The following is a 22111-nucleotide window of genomic DNA, read 5'->3' as shown; positions in this document are numbered from 1 at the left end:
CCAATTATGACTCACCGCCGCTTATTGGATTTGACAATACCCCCCCCTCATAAGAAGCATCAGAAGTGTGATAATCTTCCAGCAGCGGCAAGGTTCAGCGATTTAAATGGTTTCGCTGCCTGTTATGACCAAACAGACTCTAATTTGCTGTGTTTCTTCAGTAGATTAACGCTGTCTGATCAATCTCATATGCTAATCAGATTTGAAGCATTTCATTCAAATTTGAAATCTATTGTGCTGGTATTGGTATTGCAAGTGCTCTCTATGGCCTCTCCTGCCATTTTTACTTTGGCCATGCCAGACTGCCTGTACGCAAGAGCATAAATCAATACAAATGAGACATTAAAAACAGCAATGCTCAGGATCTAGGAGGAGAGAAGACATTTCAACCACTGTGGAAAAAATTGGGAATTGTCCAAATTCAGCAAAAGTAAGTTTCAAGTGAAGACTCCAATGGGAAGCCGTTGAGTTGAAATTCAATTTGCAGGACTGATAATATCAGTCTTGGCAGCTGGGAGCTATTGTTTCTCAACTCAATTGTTTCTCTGTAGTTTTCTTAAGACACACACTGATCATCTTGCTTTGCCAATTCACCACGTCACCTGTTGGGAGATGACCTTACCCACCATGATTGGATCATTGGCTCTTTTGACCTAACCCTGTTTTCATCTGAGCGGGGTATGGGGTCACACACCTCTATCTTGAATGGTTGGTTTTTGTGGCCTCCTTTTGTAGTCAACACACCCTTCTTTTTGTACTTATGTACATTTATTCCTGCCAATGTGTATTTTTTAATGGGAATGCATATTTTCTCCCGTGCATCTGACAAAGTGATCCATCGCTACTGAAAACTTCCACCACCATAAACGTATTACTTCACAGCTTGTCACCAGGGGTTTGGCCATTAGCCAGGAGGCTGTTCAGCCCTGAAGCAGCTCAGATTTTTCACAATTGAGGCTTGATTTGGTTGCTTAAAATTGCATGCAAAGATGCCCCTCTTGACTTAATCTTGGTCATTTGTACTGACTGATTGATTTACGAAAATCAGTTGGGAGAAAACAATGACTGGGGGAGGGGGGGTGGGGAGAGACAGGGCAATTCAAGACAGTTCCACCCTTCTAAACCCACTGACTCATTGTGACTCTGTTTGGGATTGCACCATTAGGGATACGGCAGGAACTGGGGGCGGGGGTGGTGCTTCAAGGCCAAACTCCAGATACGGCAAGTGGAGGGGGACTGCCCTGGCCACAGCTCCAGAGAGTCAGTGGCTGGGTGTGTGTGTGTGTGAAAACAGGGGTAAGCAACCGGTTCCCATCCCATTTTATGCTTTTTGCCAAGATTTTCTTTCTATCAAGCATCCATGTAGTGAGCACCTTTGTGCCTCCTGCACGGAGTTCAGGGAAGCAGACACCGTTCTCCTTTCTCCATTTTTACCTCTACTTAAGAAGCCAGAGAATCATGGGCCAAAGGCCACCTGGAGTGGCAGAGAGAGGATCTGAATCCAGGTCTCCCTGATGATGCTAGTTTCAGTCCTCTTTTTTTTTGCTACTTGTTTTGTAAAATGGTTTGCACTGTACACTTTTAATACACAGTTTATACAGGATTCTTATGGACCATGTGGTACAATGGTTAGACTGTTGGTACGAAGACCTGGAAGACTCGAGTCCAAATCCCCACTTGCTTGCCGAGTGAGCTTGGGCCAGCCACCCTTTCTTAGCCCAACCTAGAAACATAAGAGCTGAAAGGAACTGCAAGTGTCATCTAGTCCAGCCCCCGGCCCAACACAGGAAATTCACAGCTATCCCCCCTCACCTCCCCTGCCTGACCCCTGCTCTATGCCCAGAGGAAGGCAAAAAATCTCCAGGATCCCCGGCCAATCTGGCCTAGAGGAAAATTCCTTCCTGACCCCCAAGTGACCATCAGCATTACCCTGGGCATGTAAGAAAGGGCCACGAGAGCCAAGCACGTCCCTTCATGCTCGTCCCTCTCCAGGTCTGTGTACATTCATGTAAAGTCAGAGAATCATCGCAGGTGACCACCTAGCCTCTTCTTAAATGCCTGCAGGGAAGGAGAGCCCCCCACCTCCCGAGGAAGCCACTGAGGGACCACTCTGACCGTCAGGAAGTTCTGCCTAATGTTTAGCAGAAAACTCTTCTGCTTTAATTTTAACTCATTTGTTTCTGGTCCAACCAGCTGGGGCAACAGAAAACTACTCCGCTCTATCCTCTGTGTGACGGCCCTTCAAGTACTCTCATATCACCTCCTCTCCATTCCGAGCTCCTTCAGCCTTTCCTCCTAGGGGGACCTGGTCTCCAGACCCCCGCCATCTTCGCTGCCCTCCCTTGGACAAGGTCCAGCGTGTCGACGTCCTTCTTAAACCCGCACAGGGTTATTGAGAGGATAAATGTATCCCTCCTCAAGACCTTTGGCAGAAAGAGTTGATAACACCGGAATAAGCAGGTTGCCTCTGAGCACGTTTCAGAGCACTTTTTCTTCTCCTCACTGATTAAGACAGTCGCGCTTTCTCGGCTCAGCCTACTTCACAGGGATGTTGTTAAAATAATATGTGCCCTGACCTGCGTTGCTTGGAGGAAGAACAAGAAGTGAACGGGACAGGTAGACGGTCTCTGAGTGCGTGCAGAGCGCCTTCCTTCCTTACTCACGGCATAACCCCCTTTCAACATTTAGAGCAGGGAGATGCGGGGGGGGGGGTGTCTCAAAAAAGAGGAAACTGGTCTCTGCGCATGCGCACGTTTCCTCCGGCAGGCGGGGCAGGCGGCTTCTCAAATAATCCACGTAGAAGCGCCGCCTCTTCCCCAGAAATTCCCGCCAGCACTGGCCAATCAGGAAGCTCCGAGCTCTGCCCCGCGTTTTTCCGCGCCAAACTCCAAAGCCGGGAGGCGTAAAAAGGACATTTTTTTGCGCGCGCTGTTGCTGGGTTTTCTCTTCCAGCCAGGCTGGGTTCTTTTCCAGCTAAATTTTAATTCTTTGTTTTGCCCCTTTGGCGCTGTTGATTTTGCAAGTTTTGTGCATAAAGGTGCGTTTTGTGCAAGACATCTGGGAGTAAAGCGTTGGTTTTTGCAAGGTGAGTGGTCCTCTCGTTTTCCTCCAGAAATCTCCGGGACGGGGTTTGTTGAGTTTTGCAGTAGTAATTCCTGAAAGCTATAATGGGCCCCTAACGAAGCAACGAAACCACAGGCGTTGCCACTGCCCCTACGCGTTAGTATTAGCTAAGCTACGGGCCTGTATCTGCTTACTTGCAAGGAAGCCCAATGAGCAGGTACATAGATTGCACGTTTATTCCGTAGTAAACCTCACCGAATTTTATGACCTCCCGGGGGGGGGGGTTACATTTCTGCAGTTTGATTAGTGCGTGTTTACTCGGGAGTAGCCCCCAAATGAGTTCAGTGGTGCTAGCCTGTCAAGTTTGCGTGCGTAGAATCTGAGCTCATGAGCACAATTAAGCCGCCGGGCACTCAGCGGGCTGGAATGCGCCTTCTGTTTCTGCTCCAGAAGTGAATGGGACTTCTTGGCAAACGCGCACGGGTCGGGCTGCAAGATGCTCCTCGATTAAGGAAGCCCGAAGTCAACTCCAGGGATTTGGGTTTGGGATTCAGGAGGGCGTGAAGGGGGGGGGTCGGATGGCGGTTGCAGCTCTGCAAGTGCTCTGTGTGCCAGCAGCACCTCCCCCACCCCCCTTTTCTGACTCACGTGATTTTAGCTAATTAGCCGCTCTCGACCTTGTGTCCTGTTTTCGACGAGGTGGGGGCCGGCTAGATACTTCTGAATGCATTTTCTCTGATGGTTCTGGAAGTGAGGGTATACTGTTTTTGAACATGGAGGTTCCACGGAATTGCTGCAGATCTTTGCTGCTGATGTAATCTAATCTTTTCTTTAAACCTGTCCAAACTCCGTCGATCAGATCTTGTCTGCGTGGGTTCGGGCCCTGGTGCAAATCCCAAGCATGGGGATCTCTCGGTGGATCGTTTCTGGATCAAAAGTGTCTTAAATGCATGCTTTCTATGTTCTCCAAAGCCCACCTGTTTGCATTCCCGAACTGCCAGTTTCCCGTTCAGATGCTTGCTCATTTCTTCCTTATGACTTTGACAAGTTTCAGACTTGGTCTAAGTACAGTCTTATACATTTGTTCCTTTAGAGGGCAATTGTACCTAGGTCTGCAGCGGATGACCTTCAAGCTAGCATTAAAACCAGAGAGCTGTTCTTCCATCATGGTTAAGTAGCTGTCCTTTGGGAGCCAGGTTGGTATGGTGGATGAATAATTTTTTTTTTATTGGACCAAGGGGACCTATATTCAAATCCATGTTCAGACATGAAATCGCTTGCATGTTTTTGGGCTGAGTACCTCTATTGTCCAGCCTGACTCACCTTGCCAGGCTGTTCTGAGGGTGCTGTGGCACTCCACAGGTATTGGCCATATACCAGCAATAAGAAAGCAGTTCACGGTGGGAGCTTCTGGAAGAGGTGAGGGGACGGGCCTAGAACTTTTGGGCTGTGGATGTCTCCCCATTCATGGATTTCTGAACGTGGGAGGGGCCTAGCACAGGAAGAACTGGTCCTCCCACCTTGCAGGTTGAGACGCATCTTTCGCAAGCAAAAATGCTCCCTGGTAGGTGGCAACAGGATGAAGAGCAATTAATTGCTCTTGCATAGAATGTGGGGGACGGTCAAGAAGCAAGTCTTCCTAGGTGTGACCTGGCTCACCCAAGAGAGGGTGGTTATGCATAGTGCCTGGAAATAGTCTGGGGTGGGGGGAAGCAAATGCCAAGGGAGTTTGGTGGCACCTTCAAAACTGAATTGTTCTGAAGCTGTTCTGTCCACTCTACCAAATGCAAGAATTGCATCACAATTGTCATATATGCATACTGCCCACAACATGATCATGGAGGGAGGATTGTAAATGGGGCGGGCGGGGCAAGAGGGCATTTCCTATGATGTCACCTCACCTTTGGAATGCTCTCCTCCCCCCTTGAGTCTTGCCTGGCGTCTCCTTTATCTTTGGGGGGCGCCAGGCCAAAACATATCTTTTTACTCAGGCTTTTAATGGGGGGGGGGATATCTTACCTGCTTTTGAATTGCCTGCTTCTCTTTTATGCATAGATGGATGCTATTGGTGTTTAATGATTGGTCCTTTTATGCTCTGATTTTTTAAAATTGTGGGTTGTCTCGAGTCAGACTCTGAAGAGGCAGCAGAAAAATATTCTGAAGAAATAAATAAAACCATGCAACACAGGTGCAGCAGCCAGGGCAAGAGACCCAGGAAGTCCTGGGCTCAAACTCATCTCTGTGACCTTAGGCAATCCTTTCTCTCTACTTATCTTATTGGGCTGTTGTAATGGTTACCGGATTGGTGCAGTTCAGATTAGATTTGAGCCATGCTACCTCTGTGCAAAGGCTAGATCTGCAAGCGAGTTTATCATTTAAGGGACAATGACAAATAGATGCCAATCTGGATCCCTTTCTGAAGAGGAAGAGCGGAACTAAACTTGTCCTGGGGAAGATGCCGTGCATGGGCCAGCCACTAGTAGCCAGGTCAGTTGGAACGTGGCTGTGGCCCTTCATGAGTGGAAGCTAAGCTGCTCTCTGATCAAGGCCATTCAGAGGATTTGGCAAAGCATTCCAGCAAAAGCCTTAAAAATCAAGCCCTTGAGGGGCTGCAGGGCTCACCCTGGAGTATGTCAGGTAGCCAGAATGTGGTGTTTGTGTCACAGGTTGTACATATTGTTGAGGGAGATGACTCTCTTTGTCCAAAGAGAAACAAAAAGTCTCTTGCTGTGCTTATGGGACTCATTGTTATGACAAGGGGCGATAGCAGATACGGAAGAGTGCTCTGGCAACAGCTTTGAGAGCCACAGTGAGCCTCCATGCTCAGAAGCAGTGTACCTCTGAATACCAGGTCATTAGGGGAAAGTGGTGGGCAAGCCTGTCACACCCTTTCCTTCTGGCAGTTTCAGGGGGGTAGACGTGTTGGTCTGCAATAGATAAGAAAGATTTGAGTCCAGTAGCACCTTAAAGACCAACCAGATTTTCTTTAAAGTGCTACAGGAGTTGAATTTTGCTTGTTCCTTCTGGGTAACATTACAGAGGCTATTAAAAATGGGATACTGAGTAGACAGCTATGCTTAAGAGCCACCTTCTGCCCGTTCACTCTGGCCATCTTCAGAGGCCCTGCTTTGGGTGCCTCTGCCACCTGAGGCTAGGTAGGTGGGAAGCTGAGAAAGGGCCTTCTTGGTCATGTAGCCAAAACTGTAGAACTCCCTATTGCTGTTTTCCACCAGTGGGTGAAAATTGTTTGTTTTGATTGGGCCACAGCCTCCAGTTTGTCAAATCTGAGGAGGTCTATTGATGAGAGGACACCTTGGAGGTATTTTCCTTCATAGGGTTGCCATAGGTCGGAGGGGACTTGATGGCACATCACACACAATAACTGTTACTGGGCCCCTCTGTGTTCTTGATGGTGTTTGAATTTGATTGACTTTTGTTTTAAATTTAAATTAAAACCTTTAAAGTTTTAAAAAAATGCTCACCAGCTTAGGGATCCTGTTTAGGTAGAAAGGAGCCATCCAAAGTTTTAGAATAAATAACATCCATGTACATCAGAAGCTCCAGGGCAGAGCTAGACAGGACTTGGATGGGGGGAATTGGATTCCAATTTCTACTTTGCTATGGTGCTCACATGGCAACTGGGGGCCATTTTTTCCTCCCTCTGCCTGACCTACCTCACAGGGATGTTAGGGTAAAGTGGGGGGGGGGGAATAGATGCTGTCCTAGGCTCCTTGGGAGGAAGGGCCTGACAAAATTGCAGGAGCTCTGTGGAAATGCATTGTATATCCCTGGCTGAGTTCTGGAATGGGATTTGTTAGTGTAGTGTAGGTGGAGACAGAGCTTTGCTAATAAGGATTTGAAGCTTGCGGTGTGTGGCAAAGGGTCCGTGTGAGTTGCAGAGAGTTATATATATGATGCAGCAGTTCTACAAGTGCATGAAGGGTAGTGGGCTGTGAAACGTAGAACAGGGCTTTGTACATCTTGTGTACTCTGTGTCTACAATGGTGAAATCTGGGGGAAATATAAGATTTGGGGAAAGATGTAACGTGCAGTGACACTTTGGAGCAGGCATAGAATTGTGCAGCTTGATTAGAGCCATTCCTCATACCCAGAATTTTTCAATCCTGGGTCTCAGCCGGGAATGCATTTATGCGTCTCTTCCTCCCTGTAGCGTCAATTTTTGGATTCTGGGCTTGCTGATGTTGGACCTTAGAAGCCAAACTTCTCAGGTACTCACTGTAGTTATTTCCCCCCATATGTATCTTCTGCTGTAGCAGACCCAGAGGTTCATCTAACCCCGCCAACTAATCTCTTGCTTCTGGGAAGCAAGACATGAAGGCCCTAGCTGGGAAATTTGGACATACAGGGCTTCTGAACAAGTTAAAAATTCAGAGGGCCAGCCTATCACTGGCTATTGCATACCATAGCCAAGAAGAGAACTTCCATGTTCAGAGTCAGTACACCTCTGAATACTACCACTTCCTTTATGATCAGGACTTCTTGTGGCTCAGCTTGGGCAGCTGTTTCCATCCCGAGGTTGGAGTCTGAATATACAGGCTAACAGTGCATGTTGCTGTTCTTTTGCCACTGGAGACATCTATTTCCAGTAACTCAAGGGTTTCAGCCACATCAGTCACATTGTTATCCAGCCTTTCCACTGAGGAACTCAGGGTGGCGTACCTGGTGCTGCTTTTCTGTTTATGCTCACAACCACCCTGGGAGATAGATTAGCTTGCATAAGAACGACTGGCTAAAGGTCTCTGAGTGAGCTACTTAACCAGAGTCTTCCTGGTTCTAGCTCAGTGTGTTAACCCCGACACCACACGGACCTGTGACTTTGCCTGTTACCTTGGTGTCTTATTGGAAGTAAGGGGCAAAATCAAGTACAACTTGACACCCTGCAGAAAGCACTCAGCAGATGACACTGCAGTGGCTGAAACATTTGACTGCCTGAGCTTTTAAAAAATATTGTGAGACTTATGGAAATACAAGTGCACTCAAATTCCAGAGGGATTTGGTCAGCCTTTGCAGCAAACCCCAGAGCCACCTGTGACTCTTGAAACATACATTTTACTGTAGATAAGTGCAGATTCAGTAGACAACAGTCCCAAGTAGTAGGACGATATCTTTTACTAGGGATCAGGACAGCAACCCTTTATTAGGGAGCAAGCTTTGAATTTTATACAGAACTCTTTTGCTGTGAATAATTGCTGGTTTCTAAATTTCCAAAGTCACAGCTGCTTTGTGCTGGTATTCTTTGGTGCAACCTGAGATTTTTTTGTTTGCACCCAACCTAACTTGAGCTTTATGTGTGATGGTTCTTCTACTCCATCTTAGGCTTGACTTATATGCAGGGGCAGAGAGGCAAAGAGTTTCCCTGTGTAGCTTTGCATGGGCTCAGGTTCTCCTTAAAACCACGTGAGTTCCTGGTGTGCAAACTAAGCTGGCCTCGTGGGTACTTTGTGTGGATTGCCAAGTCACACTAAAGCACTTTTGCCTTGCCACCCTAGTGAAGTCATGCAGAAGAGGGGGCACCGTGTAGTAACAGCAGAATGGAACCTAAAAAACTATCACAGAAAGGTCTAGAAGACCAAAATTACCAACACACCATACAGCTGTGAAACATACATATGCCAAGACAGTTAACTAAATATATATAATATATATATATATTATAATAAATATAACTATCTCATCTGACGAAGAGAACTGTGATTCTCGAAAGCTTATGCTACAATAAAATTGGTTAGTCTTAAAGGTGCTGCTGGACTCTTTTTGATTTAACTAAATATATACATTTATCAAAATTCACAAGCTAAGTATTCAAACATCCAAAATACAAAATCAATGACAGGTTAGAGCATCACAGTATAATGGCAAATGCCAGGAAATAACCCCACAGGTAGGTCCAACCAACAAAAGTTCAAATGGAGTAGATGGGAGATCAAGTTCTCTTCTTTCTTTATGATCCTTTCCAGGAACCCACAGCCGGAACCCAGCAGAAACCGGCTTAGAGGGTAATGAGTCCACCACGGAGACAATGGACGTGGGGGACGAATCCTAGCCATCCCAGTGATTGATAGACCTTTCTGTGGTAGTTTTTTTGGTTCCACCATAGTAAGACTGGATCTTTTGCCAGGACACCAGCAGTAGGCATGCATACTGTCTCAGTATGTAGACCCGAGAAAGTTCTGGTGAATCTGAGAGCTAGCTTGAAGTCCTTGTCCTACATGGTGGCATGTTAAATCGTTCTCCCCCACCCCAAGCTGCTTTGAACAGATGGTGGGAAATCGGCTCACTGATTTACAAAACTTTGCAAGTAACATTTGGTCAGCCTTGCCTATGTATTTTGCGCCATATGTACCCCACTTTTCTTCCCACTAGGGACCCACAGCAGCTTACATTGTCCCTCTTTCTGCTATCTTATCCTCACAACAACTCGGTGCGGAAAGCTGGAAGGCGTGACTGGCCCAAGGCCACCTTACTGGCAGACCGGGGATTTGAACTCAGGCCTCCCAGGTCCAAGTCCAGCGTCCTGACCATTGTGCCATCGGCTCTGAGTGGTTTTAGACCTCCGCCCTTGAGGAATGCGCCCGCGGGCCGCTGCCTTCGCTCCCGAACCATCCGGGAAGGGCGACGATGGCGCTTCCCCCAACCGCTCCAGGGCGTTAAGAGGGGGCCGGGAAGGGCCGCGCAGACCCCCCTGACTCGCACGACCGAGGGCCGGGCCGGTTCAGGCCGATCAAGCGACTCCTCTCATTAACGTGGAGGCGGCGGCGGCGGCGGCGCCTCAGGGAAGTTCTGGGTGGTGCCTCCTAAGCGCCGTATCTCCCTCCGCCCGCTGTGCTGGTCTCAGGCCTTTCCCGGCTCATTCCTCGCCCCCGCTGAGGACAACCCACCGGCCGCCACCCCCTTCCCGCGGTCACTGAGAGCCCCCCGACACTGAGCAGCCCTTCGCCGCCCCCAGGCAAGGCGGGCCCGGCTCAACGGGACCTTCCCGCCAGGCCAGAGCCTCCGCTTCGGGTTGCCCCGTAAAGGCCGTAGGCGAACTCCCGTGCCGCGCAGAGCCGAGCCCGTCTCCCTTCGCGCCGGGAGGCGGATTGGCTCGTGCGGAGCGGCGCAGACCTTGATCTTGCCTCGGGATCAGAATTTCCCGCCAACCGCCTCCCAACGGCTCGTTCACAGAATATCGTGAGACTCCGCCCCAACTCTCGCGTCAGGGCGGTTTTTTCAATTTGTGGCGCGCGTTGGGACGGCCAGGAGGGAGGAAAAACACACGGCAAACTCGGGGAGCGCAGACGAACATGCTGGTCCGTGAAGGTGGGTGGGGATAGTTGCGAATGGACTAATAGGCGTTAGGAAGGGCGGGGGACGTTGGCGAATGAGGAGGGGTGTTGCCTGGAGGGCGGGGTAACAGCGAGGAGTGTGGGGAGGAGGCGGGGCTAAGCAGAGACGGAGACGAGGTTAGGTTGAGAGGTCATCTGATTGGCCGTGGTCGACCGACTGAGGGACGGCGAAAGCGCCAAAGTGGGTCCTCCTTGCTCGGGGGGCGGCGGCGGCGGCGGGTGTATTTCTGTAGAAGAGGGGCGGGGGGGGGGCTGTGTGAAGCACGAAGGGGGAGAATTAAAGAAAGTGGGGTTGGGGGGGGCAAACATGAGGAGTCCTCGGCGCTCAGGGGGTGTGAGGAGGAAGTGGGGGAGGCTGCTGGGTTATGGCTGAAGCCGGAGTAAGGGGGCATAATTTTGTCAGAAGTCGCCGTGGGGAAAGGAAAGGGGCGTGGGCCTGGAGGAGGACGGATGTGGGCAACTAAAGGCAACTAATCCCCGAAGGGGTGTGGGGTAGTATTGGTGGGAAATGCTGTGCTTGGGACTGAATGGGGATTTGGGGTTTGGAATTGTAATAGGAAATTGCAGGGATGGGCTGTAGAGAGAGTGGGGATGCCTCTTCTTATTCCCCATGCCTTTTCCAAAGCACCTTTCATGTTTTAATCTGCTTTCTGTGCCTGTCATTGTACAGAGATACTGTCACAATGTGGATCCAAGTGCGCACCATGGATGGAAAGGAAACTCATCGAATGGACTCCCTTTCCAAGCTGACTAAAGTGGAAGATCTCCGGAAAAGGGTATACAAAGTGTTCAGAGTGGCACCTGATAGGCAAAGACTCTTCTACAGAGGCAAACAGGTACCCATCTTCTTCTCTACTTGTCACCATTCCCTTGACTGTCTCTCCCTGCCTAAACCTTTTGTGCATTGCGTAACAAAGACTGTAAAAGGAACAACAAAGATATGAAGAGGCAAACAATTTTGGAAGACAAAACGTCTCTGGCATTGGTGAATACTGTACCTTGTAAATTATTTTTTAAAAAATTGGTAGTTTTTATGGAGTGCAGGGGTAGTTGGAGTGTCTGCAAAATGGAAACTGCAGGTCAGCTGGCATTGGAATTCTTTTCATCCTGGAGCTGTTTGCAGCTGCATCGTTTCCGGTTGTTACCTGTGGTTCTTGGTTTTGCAAGGAGCGATAAGGTATAATAACTAAGTGGTAAATGGGGGATATGGTAGTTTAGAGTACTTGTGAATCTGGCTAGCAGCCTCTTCTGAGTGGCTTGCGTGGATTTATGGAAGAACTTTTAAGTTTGTTTGTTAAGCTCTGCAAAGGGGAAATGTCCTGAATTGTACTGCCATCTAGCGACTTTACTTAAACAGTACTTCAGATTGGCTTTTGGTCTATCACTACCTCTGACAGGATTCTGGTGAAATCAGCATTTGTTTGGCACTATAGATAATTACTGCTGTTTGCAGTTCTGTAAATCTGGTTCAAAATGATAACGTAATGATACGTAATTCTTTTACCTTTATTAGGCAAATAGATACCTCTTGACATTTAGCTGTTCTTTCTGTTTTGCCTAATGGTGCATTCTATGACCTTCTGAAGCATGCATGCTGCACTACATGTTAAAGGTGTTAACTCAAGTCACTTTGAATCTCCAGTACAATTTCATGCATTATCAAAATGAGGTCTGTTTTGAGCTGCTTGTGTTGCTTGGGAGCGTATTGGGAAGGCATGTAAACTATTAAATGTCTAAACAGTTGAACAAAGAGTATTTGTTAACTGTTTATATGTTCATACGTTAAGCATTGGGACCAGTAGATATGCAGATCTTTTTGTGCTGATGCAAGCGCTCATAGCTGGTTGAGTACTGTGTCGAAGATGCCCCTGCTGCTGTGCCAGTGAGTGATTTGTACACATTCAGAAAACTTGCCTGCCCTAGGAATAAGAGTGGCCTGAAATAAGGTATGGGGTACCTCAGATAGACAGAAAAATACTGCCTCCCCTCATTCTCTAAGAGTTTTTATTTTGGAAACTGTTTGCAACTCTGTGTCATGCACTGTCTCCATCTTTAGTTTTCCTTAGTCCCTCTGTGTATCCCGTTGCATCCACTCTCTTCCCTATACCTTGTTCCCGCCTAAGTAATAACTGCCCTAATAACTTGGTGGACCACAGTTGCTAATTCAGGACTGATTTTGTGCTTGTCTGCATATGAGCAAGGGGGTGGAGCTGTTCCTGCAAATCTCTGCTAGTAAGAGTATTGGATAGGTGATCACATGCTTCTTTGTGAGCATATGGGCATGCTTTGAGGGGGTGAGAGAAGGAAGATGGGGAAAGTTGAGTGGTTAGTAGGTGTTCTTGTGCCTCTCCTCATCTGTATCCGATCTATGACAGCTCATCTTACACACAGTCTTGGAGTATGCAAAAAGGAGTGATCACAAAAGAGAGATTGTGAGCTTGTTAATGTCTGCCTCTGCCTCAGTAGAATGATCTGGCATTTTAGAACACATCCCAGTGTCTTCTGCAATAGAGATGTTCTGAGGTGAACACTTGAGGAGCCCTTGAAAAACAGTTCAAAAAATGGCCTGTAAACTTCTGCTGAGAAGGTCAACTTCTGCTTAATTGCTTGCTTAGGGAAAATCGTTTACATTTAAACAAAAAAGGAGTGTTTGCAGAACCCCATATCTAACCTGTCCTATAAAACTTGAGTTGGCATCGAGCAATGAGTAAAAAAGGTAAATGTAGTCCCCTGTGCAAGCACCGAGTCATTACTGACCCATGGGGGGATGTTGCACCACGACGTTTTCTTGGCAGACTTTTTACGGGGTGATTTGCCATTGCCTTCCCCAGTCATCTACACTTTACCCCCAGGAAACTGGGTACTCATTTTACCAACCTCAGAAGGATGGAAGGCTGAGTCAACCTTGAGCCGGCTATTTGAACCTGGCTTCTGCCAGGATCAAACTCAGGTCGTGAGCAGAGCTTGGGCTGCGGTACTGCAGCTTACCACTCTGCACCATGGGGCTAACCTGTCCTATAAAACTTGAGTTGGCATCGAGCAATGAGTAAAATCAATAAAAGTTATGGGAATAGTGTGTCGGGGTGTGTGTGTGTGTTTCGGGGGGGGTATCAGCATTTCTGTGATCTTGATATTAGAGACAAGGTGATTTTCAAGTCTCTTAGGCAGTTTTCCAGTACAAGAGTATAACCTGCAAGAGTATAGGTGCTTAAAAAAAATCTTTGTAGGTGCCTCTTCTATTGAGAAATGGGCTGCCCAGAGGGCTTCATAAAGTGATGTGTGGCCTCTGGGTTTGCTTCTGTTTTCCAGTGAAAAGGGCACATAAAAGGTGGGAAGCAATGCTTCTCCCTTGCAGGAGAGTGTATGGAGGTGAGGCATTGGGGGGGGGGGGGCGGTTAGTGTGGCCTGTGGGCACATGCTTGCCAGGTACTTATCTCTGCTTTGTGATAGTGATGAGGGAGAAGCACTGCTTTGAGAGAGGATTTTAAAAACCTGACTGAAAGGCAGCTAAATTATTGAATTATACAGAAATAATGCACTTTATGAAGAGATTGCTATGTTTTGGTGCACAGCATCCCAAAGCTTGCCTGTGGAAAATGTGTACTTAGATAGAGGGTTGGGCATGAGTGTGATTTGCCTTTGCCTGAAGCCCAGGTCTGCTAAGGATTCCCTGTATGCGTGTATATGTGTTGTCAAGTTGCTCTGACCTATGGCTACCCTATGAAGGAAAGACCTCCAAAACATCCTATCAACAGACTTGCTCAGATCTTGCAAACTGGAAGATGTGACTTTCATTGAGCCCAGCAATCTTGCCTTGGGCCTTTCTCTTTTCCCAGTAAGGACAACAAAAAGGGGAGAAAAACAACAACCCTGGTAACCAAGGAGGTTGGAATAACAGAAAAAATGTGTAGAAAGTAACTGAAAATATGATTTTAAAACACCAGTATAAAGTTTCATTAGAAATACATAAATTAGATTAAAAACATAATGTGGCTCTACATATAAACATTAAAAGCGTGTATATAAATTAAATAAAATCAGTTATATGCAAGTATAATACTACGACTCATTGCCATATGTACAGAGCCAATAAGAGCAGAAGTGTTTCGGCAGAAGTGTTTCTTCCTCAGTGGTACAAAAATATCAGAGATAGCACCCCATCAATAAAATACATAAAACATGACCTAGCACACAATGAATCTGGAATAGGGAAGAAAAAGGACAATTTGGGTAATAGCAACAACTGCCCTTATATACTGCTCTTTTAGACAGATTAGTGTCCCACCCAGAGCAGTGAACAAGTTAGTGTTATTATCCCCATAATACAACTGGGGAGCTGGGGCTGAGAGGCTTACTGCGCTCATGGCAGTAGTGGGAGTCGAACCAGTAGAGTGCTGATTTGCAGCCAAACCACTTAATAAGTGATGGAGAGAGCTCTCAAGTCAGAGCTGACTTATGGCGACCCCTGGTGGTGTTTTTACGACAAGAGACTAACAGAGGTGGTTTGCCATTGCCTGCCTCTGCAACTCTGGTCTTTGTTGGAGGTGTCTCATCAAATTACTAGCCAAGGGCAACCCTGCTTAGCTTCTGAGATCTGATGAGATCAGGCTCACTTGGCCTATCCAGGTCAGGATGGATACTAAGTAGAACACCAATATCAAACAAATATATTTCAATGAAATTACTCATGCTAAGATGAAATTGAAAATAACCTGGAGTGAAAGAATTCTGCCCCAGAATAGCATGAAATAAAGTCTGGGCAATGTATTATATAAAGAGTTTTAATTCCTTTCTCCATAAGTCTTTAAAAAGGAACCAAATTTATCCCAACTGAAAAAAACATATTTTGAAAAAGAGAGATGCCAATAAAAATAAATAAAATCAAGGAAATTTTACCTTATATAGCCAGGTCAAGAATATAAAATTCAAGACGGGGTGCCGGATACCAACGAAAGATGAAAGAGGAATGCAACAAAGCCATGCCTACACATCTAAGCTATACGTGATAGAAAGGGGAGAGGAAGATGATGCAGTGGTATGGGTGACGATGAGGTAGAGGGCAGGCTCTGTTTTTCCTCCTTTTCCAGTTTCATTCTGTGCAAGGTCATGCATGTTTGGTTTTATTGGTTCTTCTGTACATATGACAAAGAGTTGTACTATTATACCTGTATTTTAGTGATTTTATTTTATTTATATAAGGTTTTAGTACATACATGTAGAATCATATAATGTTTTTAATCTATGTATTTCTAATGAAACTTTATACCGGCGTTTTTAAATAATATTTTTAATCATTTTCTTCAATTTAATTGTTTCCTCTTCTTCTTTTCCTACTGTGTTCAACTTTTCCTAGGCATTATTATCTTTTCCAGAGAGTCTTGTCTTGTCATGATGTGACCAAAGTACAATAGCCTCAGTTTTGTCATTTTAGCTTCTAGGGAGAATTCAGACTTGATGTAATTTTGAACCCACTTATTTGTCTTTTTGGCCACTCATGGTAACTGCAAAACTCTCCTCCAGCACCACATTTTAAATGAATCAAATACCTTCCTATCAGCTGTCTTCATTGTCCAACTTTCACATCTACATCCATGCATTGTGTCAGGCCTGGCTAGGGGTTCACTTAGACTCTCCACTTCATCAGTCACAGCTGTATGAGTTAAAGGTCTTTATTACAGACATAGTCATGGGTGTGGTGTCTTTGAGTAATAATACATAGTACATAATACATAGTAATGGGTAGAGATGGACACGATCCGCATTACGATCCCAAAAACCCACGATAATGGCGATCGCGACTCAGCGGATCGTGATCGGCCACGGCCAACGATCCAGTGATCGGGAGGGGGCTGGATCGTGCTCGGATCGGGAAGACACTCAGGCGCCAGCAATCTATTCCCGGGGCAACGGAGCCAGGGGAATGCCTGAGCTGTGTTTCCCCTCCTTCTGTCGCCTTGGAAACCCGAATGGAAGCCCAGCTTTCCTTGATCAGTAGGGCTTCCTTCCAACCACGGAGCAGCAAAGCAGTCACCAGTTGGGAGAAGACACCCAAGGGAGGGAGGGGGAAGGGGGTGTTCTGTAGCCATGGGCACTCCAATCTCATCCCTGCAAACCCTGATAGGCAACTCTGATGGCCAAACACAAACACAGATGCCGCCGGCATCACCCACCGTTCTTTTCTCGCCAGTGCGCTCCTTTTTGGCCTGGCGGGCGGGCACATGGGGGGTGCTGCTGGCAAGCCACCAGACCCCCTGCCCCCAAGGGGAGGCGACTTGTCGCTGTCTACCCGTGCCCGCCGGGCCTGGTGGCCGCCGCCAACACCCACCTTCCCACATAGCTGGGAATAGCAGCGCGCCCCGCTTTGTCCTCCACGATCCATGGATCGGGAATGGGAGATGATCGGTGTGGATCGTTTAGTTGGGATCGTCACCGGCACTGATCCACGATCAGCTGGATCGGCAATTTTTTTTTTGGATCGTGCTCATCTCTAGTAATGGGTGCCTTTGAGTAACTGAGGGGCAACAGAGTTCCCTGCATCCGAAGAAAAGAATAATGTGGTGGCCTACTTCACAGGGATATGAGGATGAGTAAGGTAGACAACTTAAAAACTTTTGCATGTAGAGTATGTGGTACAGAAATCATGGTTGGACTTGGGCACAGACCTTTTGAGTCCTTAATCATACCAGCATTTGCTATTTTATTTCCATTTTAGAGTGGGGTACTAACTGAATATCAGTGGAAGAGCACTGCCTTACTGTGTTGTGAGGAATATGACATGACAAGTGTTCTGCATGTTTGTTGTATTGTATTTGGACTTTCCCTCCTCCAGATGATAGAAATAATCTTTAGAAACTTCAAAAACTTTTAATGTATATTGGGATGGAAAGAAATAAGACACCAATTAGGGATGTCTTAGAAAGTGATTATAATACCAACATTGTTTTGCTGCCTACATAGAAACATAGCGCTTGAAGGGATCCCAAGGGTCATTTAGTCCAACCCCTGCACAATGTAGGAAATTTACAGCTACCTCCTCCCCCCATCTCCTCTAATCTTGAGAGTGCTTGAGAGTAGTTATCTCTCAGTTCCTGCTTTGTCATGCAAAAATGGGATAAGACATTTGGAGCTTGCAGTGATAAGTGTTGCAGTTCAATTTGCCCAAGGAGGAAATTCAGATTTTTTTTTAAAAAGTCCATCTCAACCAGGGCTTTCAAAGTGATAATAAAACTAAACAATAAAATAATAGTCAATTTTAAAAAGTCAGTTCAGACATCTGTACAATACTACTCAGCAGATAGCAATACTAGTTACGGAGGGGAATGAAAGAAAAAAAATCAAGAAAACCATCAGCAAAAACAAAAGCAGTTTAAAAGCCTGGGTGTGTAAAAGTGTCTAGACAAGACTCAGGACACATGTCAGAAACTTAACTTGTGACAGGACTTCTATAGGCAAAGTGCCACTACAGAACAGTCCCCATCTCTGCCCCTATGCCTCTGGAGGGGGTTAATAGAGTAAAAATGGGTCTCCGCAGAAGTCCTTATTGAGTGATAGGAGTGAGTGGTCCTTCAGGTACCCTGATCTCAGACAGATGAGGACTTTAAAGGCAACGGATAACACTTGGAATTGTACATTGAATTAGCAGCTGGTGTAGTTCTTTTAGAACTGTGCTGATGTGTGCTGGGTAAGATACCCATCAGAAACCTTGCTTTAGTGCTCTGTGCTGGCCAAGGCATCCATATAGGCGTTGAAAGCAGGCATATGTGCTGCTCCAGCAGTGGCTGTGGCTCTTGGCTGCTCATGCCAGTGTCTCTTTGTCAATCAGTGGCTGCTGGATAGGGTGGATAGGGTCTCTGTTGTACTGATAGAGAGCAATGAAGATTATATTGAGTTGTAATGGCCTGTGGCCAAACAATAATACTGAAAATGGAGCTTTTTTATGCTAATGGGTTGAGTAACTTGTACTTCCTGGACAAACAGGTGCCATAATCTGAGATCAATTAATTGAACTTTGTTTTGAGATTTACTGTTGTGGATATCCTTGTTTCAAGATGGGTACAGTAAGGGGATGATTTAATGGAAAATGAAGCTGCAAGCAGGTGGCTGTTGGGAAGCTTGTGAGAGGGATAGAATTATAAAAAGATGAAGGCCTGGTGGTAGTGGTGATGAGAAGGGACCTGCATTTTTAACTATGGAATAAATGGAAGTGTGTCAAGATGATCAGTATGTCAGTCTACGGATGGCACGCTTACCTATGGTATAACAAGGCTAAAGTAGACCCAATGTTTCAGCACCACTATGTGAGACGGAGCCTCTTTTATGTTTGGATTAAATATAAGAAATATATAAGTGAAGAAATACCACTATGGATTGGACCAGCAGAAGTTGTGAATCCAAAAACAGAACTGGAAGGACGAGATTGGTTAACATATAAAGAAATTCTGAAGGCAAACCATTTGATCAAATTGAACGAAGAGCTATCCTTTAGATATGGGTGGTTCCAGTATATGCAAATTAAAGGCTTATATGAATCTGACCGTAAAAAGACAGGATTTAGAGCTAAAAATTCAGAATTGGGAGAGTTGTTGTTAGGAGACAGAAAATCGATTACAAAATTATATAAGCTGTTTTTAAAATGGTATACAGAAGATGAATTAGTTAAAGTTCAAATGATCAAATGGGCAACAAATTGTAACAGGGAAATTACTATGAGGCGTGGGAATATCTCTGGAAGAGTACAGTAAAAATACCTGCATGCACTGCAGTGAGAGAAAATATATATAAAATGATGTATAGATGGTATTTAACTCCGAAAAAGTTAGCGCTTAGTAATAACCAAATGTCAGATAAGTGCTGGAAATGTAAACAACATGAGGGTTCGTTTTATCATATGTGGTGGATTTGTGATAAAGCTAAGGCTTATTGGGCAAAAATTGTAGAGATAATGTCAGAGATTTTACAGAAAAAGATTAATCAAAATCCAGAAATGTTATTGCTATGTTTGAATTTAGAGAAGTATGATTGTAAAGATAGAATAATGATATTTTATATGGTAACAGCAGCCAGAATAATTTATGCGCAGTATTGGAAGATAGAAGAGACACCTAAAATGGAAGACTGGATTCAGAAAGTTTTTGTGGTGGTGGAAATGGACAAGCTGACGAGATGTTTGAAGGAGGAAGAACCAAAGGACTTTTTGGGGGTCTGGGAGAAATTTAAAAACTACTTAGAGAAGAATTGGGATTTAAGGGGGAAGTTGTGGTCTTTTGAAAATATTTGAGTTGTTAAGAATAGTAAATGTGTTTACTTATAGATGGACAATTGGGTAAGAATTATTAAATAGAGTTAATAGAAAGTATAATGAGTTATATGTTAAGAATTAGAAGGGAGAGCGATATTAGGACTTGGGGGATGTCAAAAGCTGCTGGAGGTCAATCAGAATAAAGGGGTCAGGGAGGGGGTAGTTTATTGATGTTAATTAAGATATTTTATAATGTAAAAATTAACAATGAATTTTTGTAATTACATATGTATCCATCCAATAAAAATTTATATATATATATATATAAAAAAGATGATCAGTATGTCTTTTAATTTTCAGAGGGACTTGCTTTGTTGCGCAGCAAAAATAAGTGTCACCTGGTTTCTTGAAGACAAACAAGTTTACTGTGACAATCTGCTTTTGTGGGTCACTTCTTAGCTGTATGTGATTCATGAAAACTAGTGTAATCCTTTTCTCAAGACTCCTTGTCTGAATGATATATTTATGCTTTTTTACAACAGTGCATCCACCAGACACGGCATCACACTTGCCATTTAGCACAGTTCCTAAGTGATTTCCATGCATCCCCTCGGCAACTCTTTCAGCGGTCCTACAAGGTAGTGCAGTAGATGAAGTGCAGCTGAGGCAGAGAGGGTGTAGCTTGCCAAAAGGCACCCATCTGAGACTTGTACCGTATGCTCTCACCGGCTCCCTTAGGCGAATTGAGTTGCTTCATAGTCTGTCTCCCTGCACACCTCCCCCCGCCCCCCCCCCCCCGCCCATGCAGTTCATATTGAAGTGAAAGAACTTGTGGGTGAGATTACTGAGGCTGTTAATTGCAGGAGGCTACAGGATGTGAGTTGGACCAGAACAGATTGATAACCGTTGTGAGGCCTTCCTAGGGGACTGTATTGAGGCAGTTTGTGCGGAGAAGGATTTAATTGTATCATGGGCTTGCTCTGTCTCAAGATACGTCCTAAAATGTTTGCAGCATTCTGGAGTGGTTGCACCAGAATTATGTTCATTTTCTTTTAAAAATGCTTTTATGGAAACACAGCCGTGAAAACAAAGCTGGTAGCCCTAGGAATTGAAACTAAGCAATTTTTAGAAACAGTTGTGGCCTTTTTTCCTTTTTTTATGCAAGATGTGAAGCAATTAATAAATTAACTTCCAGTTGCCTGTTGAACCTCTTTAAGTAATCAATGTTTTTTCTTCTGACTATTCTGCAGATGGAGGATGGCCATTCCCTTTTCGATTACAATGTTGGCTTGAATGATATTGTTCAGCTACTGGTCAGACAGAGCCCCAATGTCCTGCCTCTGGCGAACAAAGAAAAGGACTCTGAGCTTTCAGACACGGATTCTGGCTGTGGCTCTGGGCAGAGCGAGTCTGACAAGAGCTCCAATAATGGGGAGGGAGCTGTGGAGGCGGAGGGGCAGCCAAGTACTTCGGCTCAGGCTGACTTGGTGGACCCAGGGTTTGGCTACTACAAGGTGAGGTGGCTTCAGGTTTGCTTTTTAGAGTTCGTGAAAGAATGTAGGAACTATTTTCAAGAGGAAAAGCCTATGCCTAGATAAATTTTGAAGAGAACCGTTAAAATCTGTGAAACATGCTTACGGTGGTGTTCTGGGAAATGATTTAAAAACCAAAACCCCCAAATCCTCAAAACTCATTGAAAAAGAACCATCTCCTATTGCTCTAGTCCTTATCAAACGTCTCCTGGCAGATGAATGTCTCCCCCCTCTCCTTTTGTGGGGGTGGGGAGGCTTGAAGGAAGGGCAGTGCCAGAAGGAAGTTTAATTCCATTTTCAGTATTGTGGCTTCCACCAAAGAATGTTGGGAATTTAGCGAGAATTCTTGGGATATTTTGGGATTCCCTGTGGCATAGGAATGATAGTGAAACGAGATTAAGCCAGTAGTGCAGCCATGCCCTGAAATATGCTACTTGAATTATTTGTCTGAAAACAAGGGTGTTGCCCTGTGTTGAACAGTCTCCCATTTACCAAAATATCCTCTTGTGAATTCAAAAGGCTAGTAGAGGATTTTGAATTCTACAGAACCAGCATTGTATATTTAAGAACGACCTGTAGGCTGAGTTGAGAAAATTTATTTTGATGCCAGTGCTTAGAAAACTAAATTTGTAGAGACCCAGATGATTGGCTACCATGGGCCTTCCAGTTGTAGTGGCTCTAATAAAACGTCAGATGGTATGGAGGTCCCTTCTGGAATGTTTTTAACCCTCGTCATGCTCGGTTTAGAGAGCCAGTTTGGTGTAGTGGTTAAGAGCATGGGACTCTAATCTGGAGAACCAGGTTTGATTCCTGACTCCTCTGATTGAAGCCAGCTGGGTAACCCTGGGTCAGTCACAGCTCTCCGGAGCTCTCTCAGCCCCGCCCACCTCACAGGGTGTTTTGTTGTGGGGATAATAGCAGCATACTTTGTA

General features: G+C 45.5%; 1 protein-coding gene across 2 annotated transcripts in view; it reads left to right on the top strand.

Moving 5' to 3' along the window:
- LOC129330868 (E3 ubiquitin-protein ligase UHRF1-like) overlaps window positions 1–22111 on the top strand; it is an 87201-nt gene that overhangs the window by 36902 nt on the left and 28188 nt on the right. Inside the window, exons 1-3 of one of the 2 annotated variants that reach the window (XM_054981108.1) lie at window positions 10501–10590; window positions 11080–11245; window positions 20898–21161. In XM_054981108.1, the coding sequence (XP_054837083.1) occupies window positions 11093–11245; window positions 20898–21161 (417 nt within the window). In that variant the 5' untranslated portion in view covers window positions 10501–10590; window positions 11080–11092. Of the gene's footprint in view, window positions 1–10500; window positions 10591–11079; window positions 11246–20897; window positions 21162–22111 lie in introns of those variants that run through there. The other variant, XM_054981109.1, reaches the window with a different exon arrangement.

This window comes from Eublepharis macularius, chromosome 5 (assembly GCF_028583425.1).
Source record: "Eublepharis macularius isolate TG4126 chromosome 5, MPM_Emac_v1.0, whole genome shotgun sequence".
Classification (NCBI taxonomy): domain Eukaryota; kingdom Metazoa; phylum Chordata; class Lepidosauria; order Squamata; family Eublepharidae; genus Eublepharis; species Eublepharis macularius.
The sequence above is the reverse complement of the archived record's forward strand: the minus strand, read 5'-3'. Positions and strand labels throughout refer to the sequence as shown.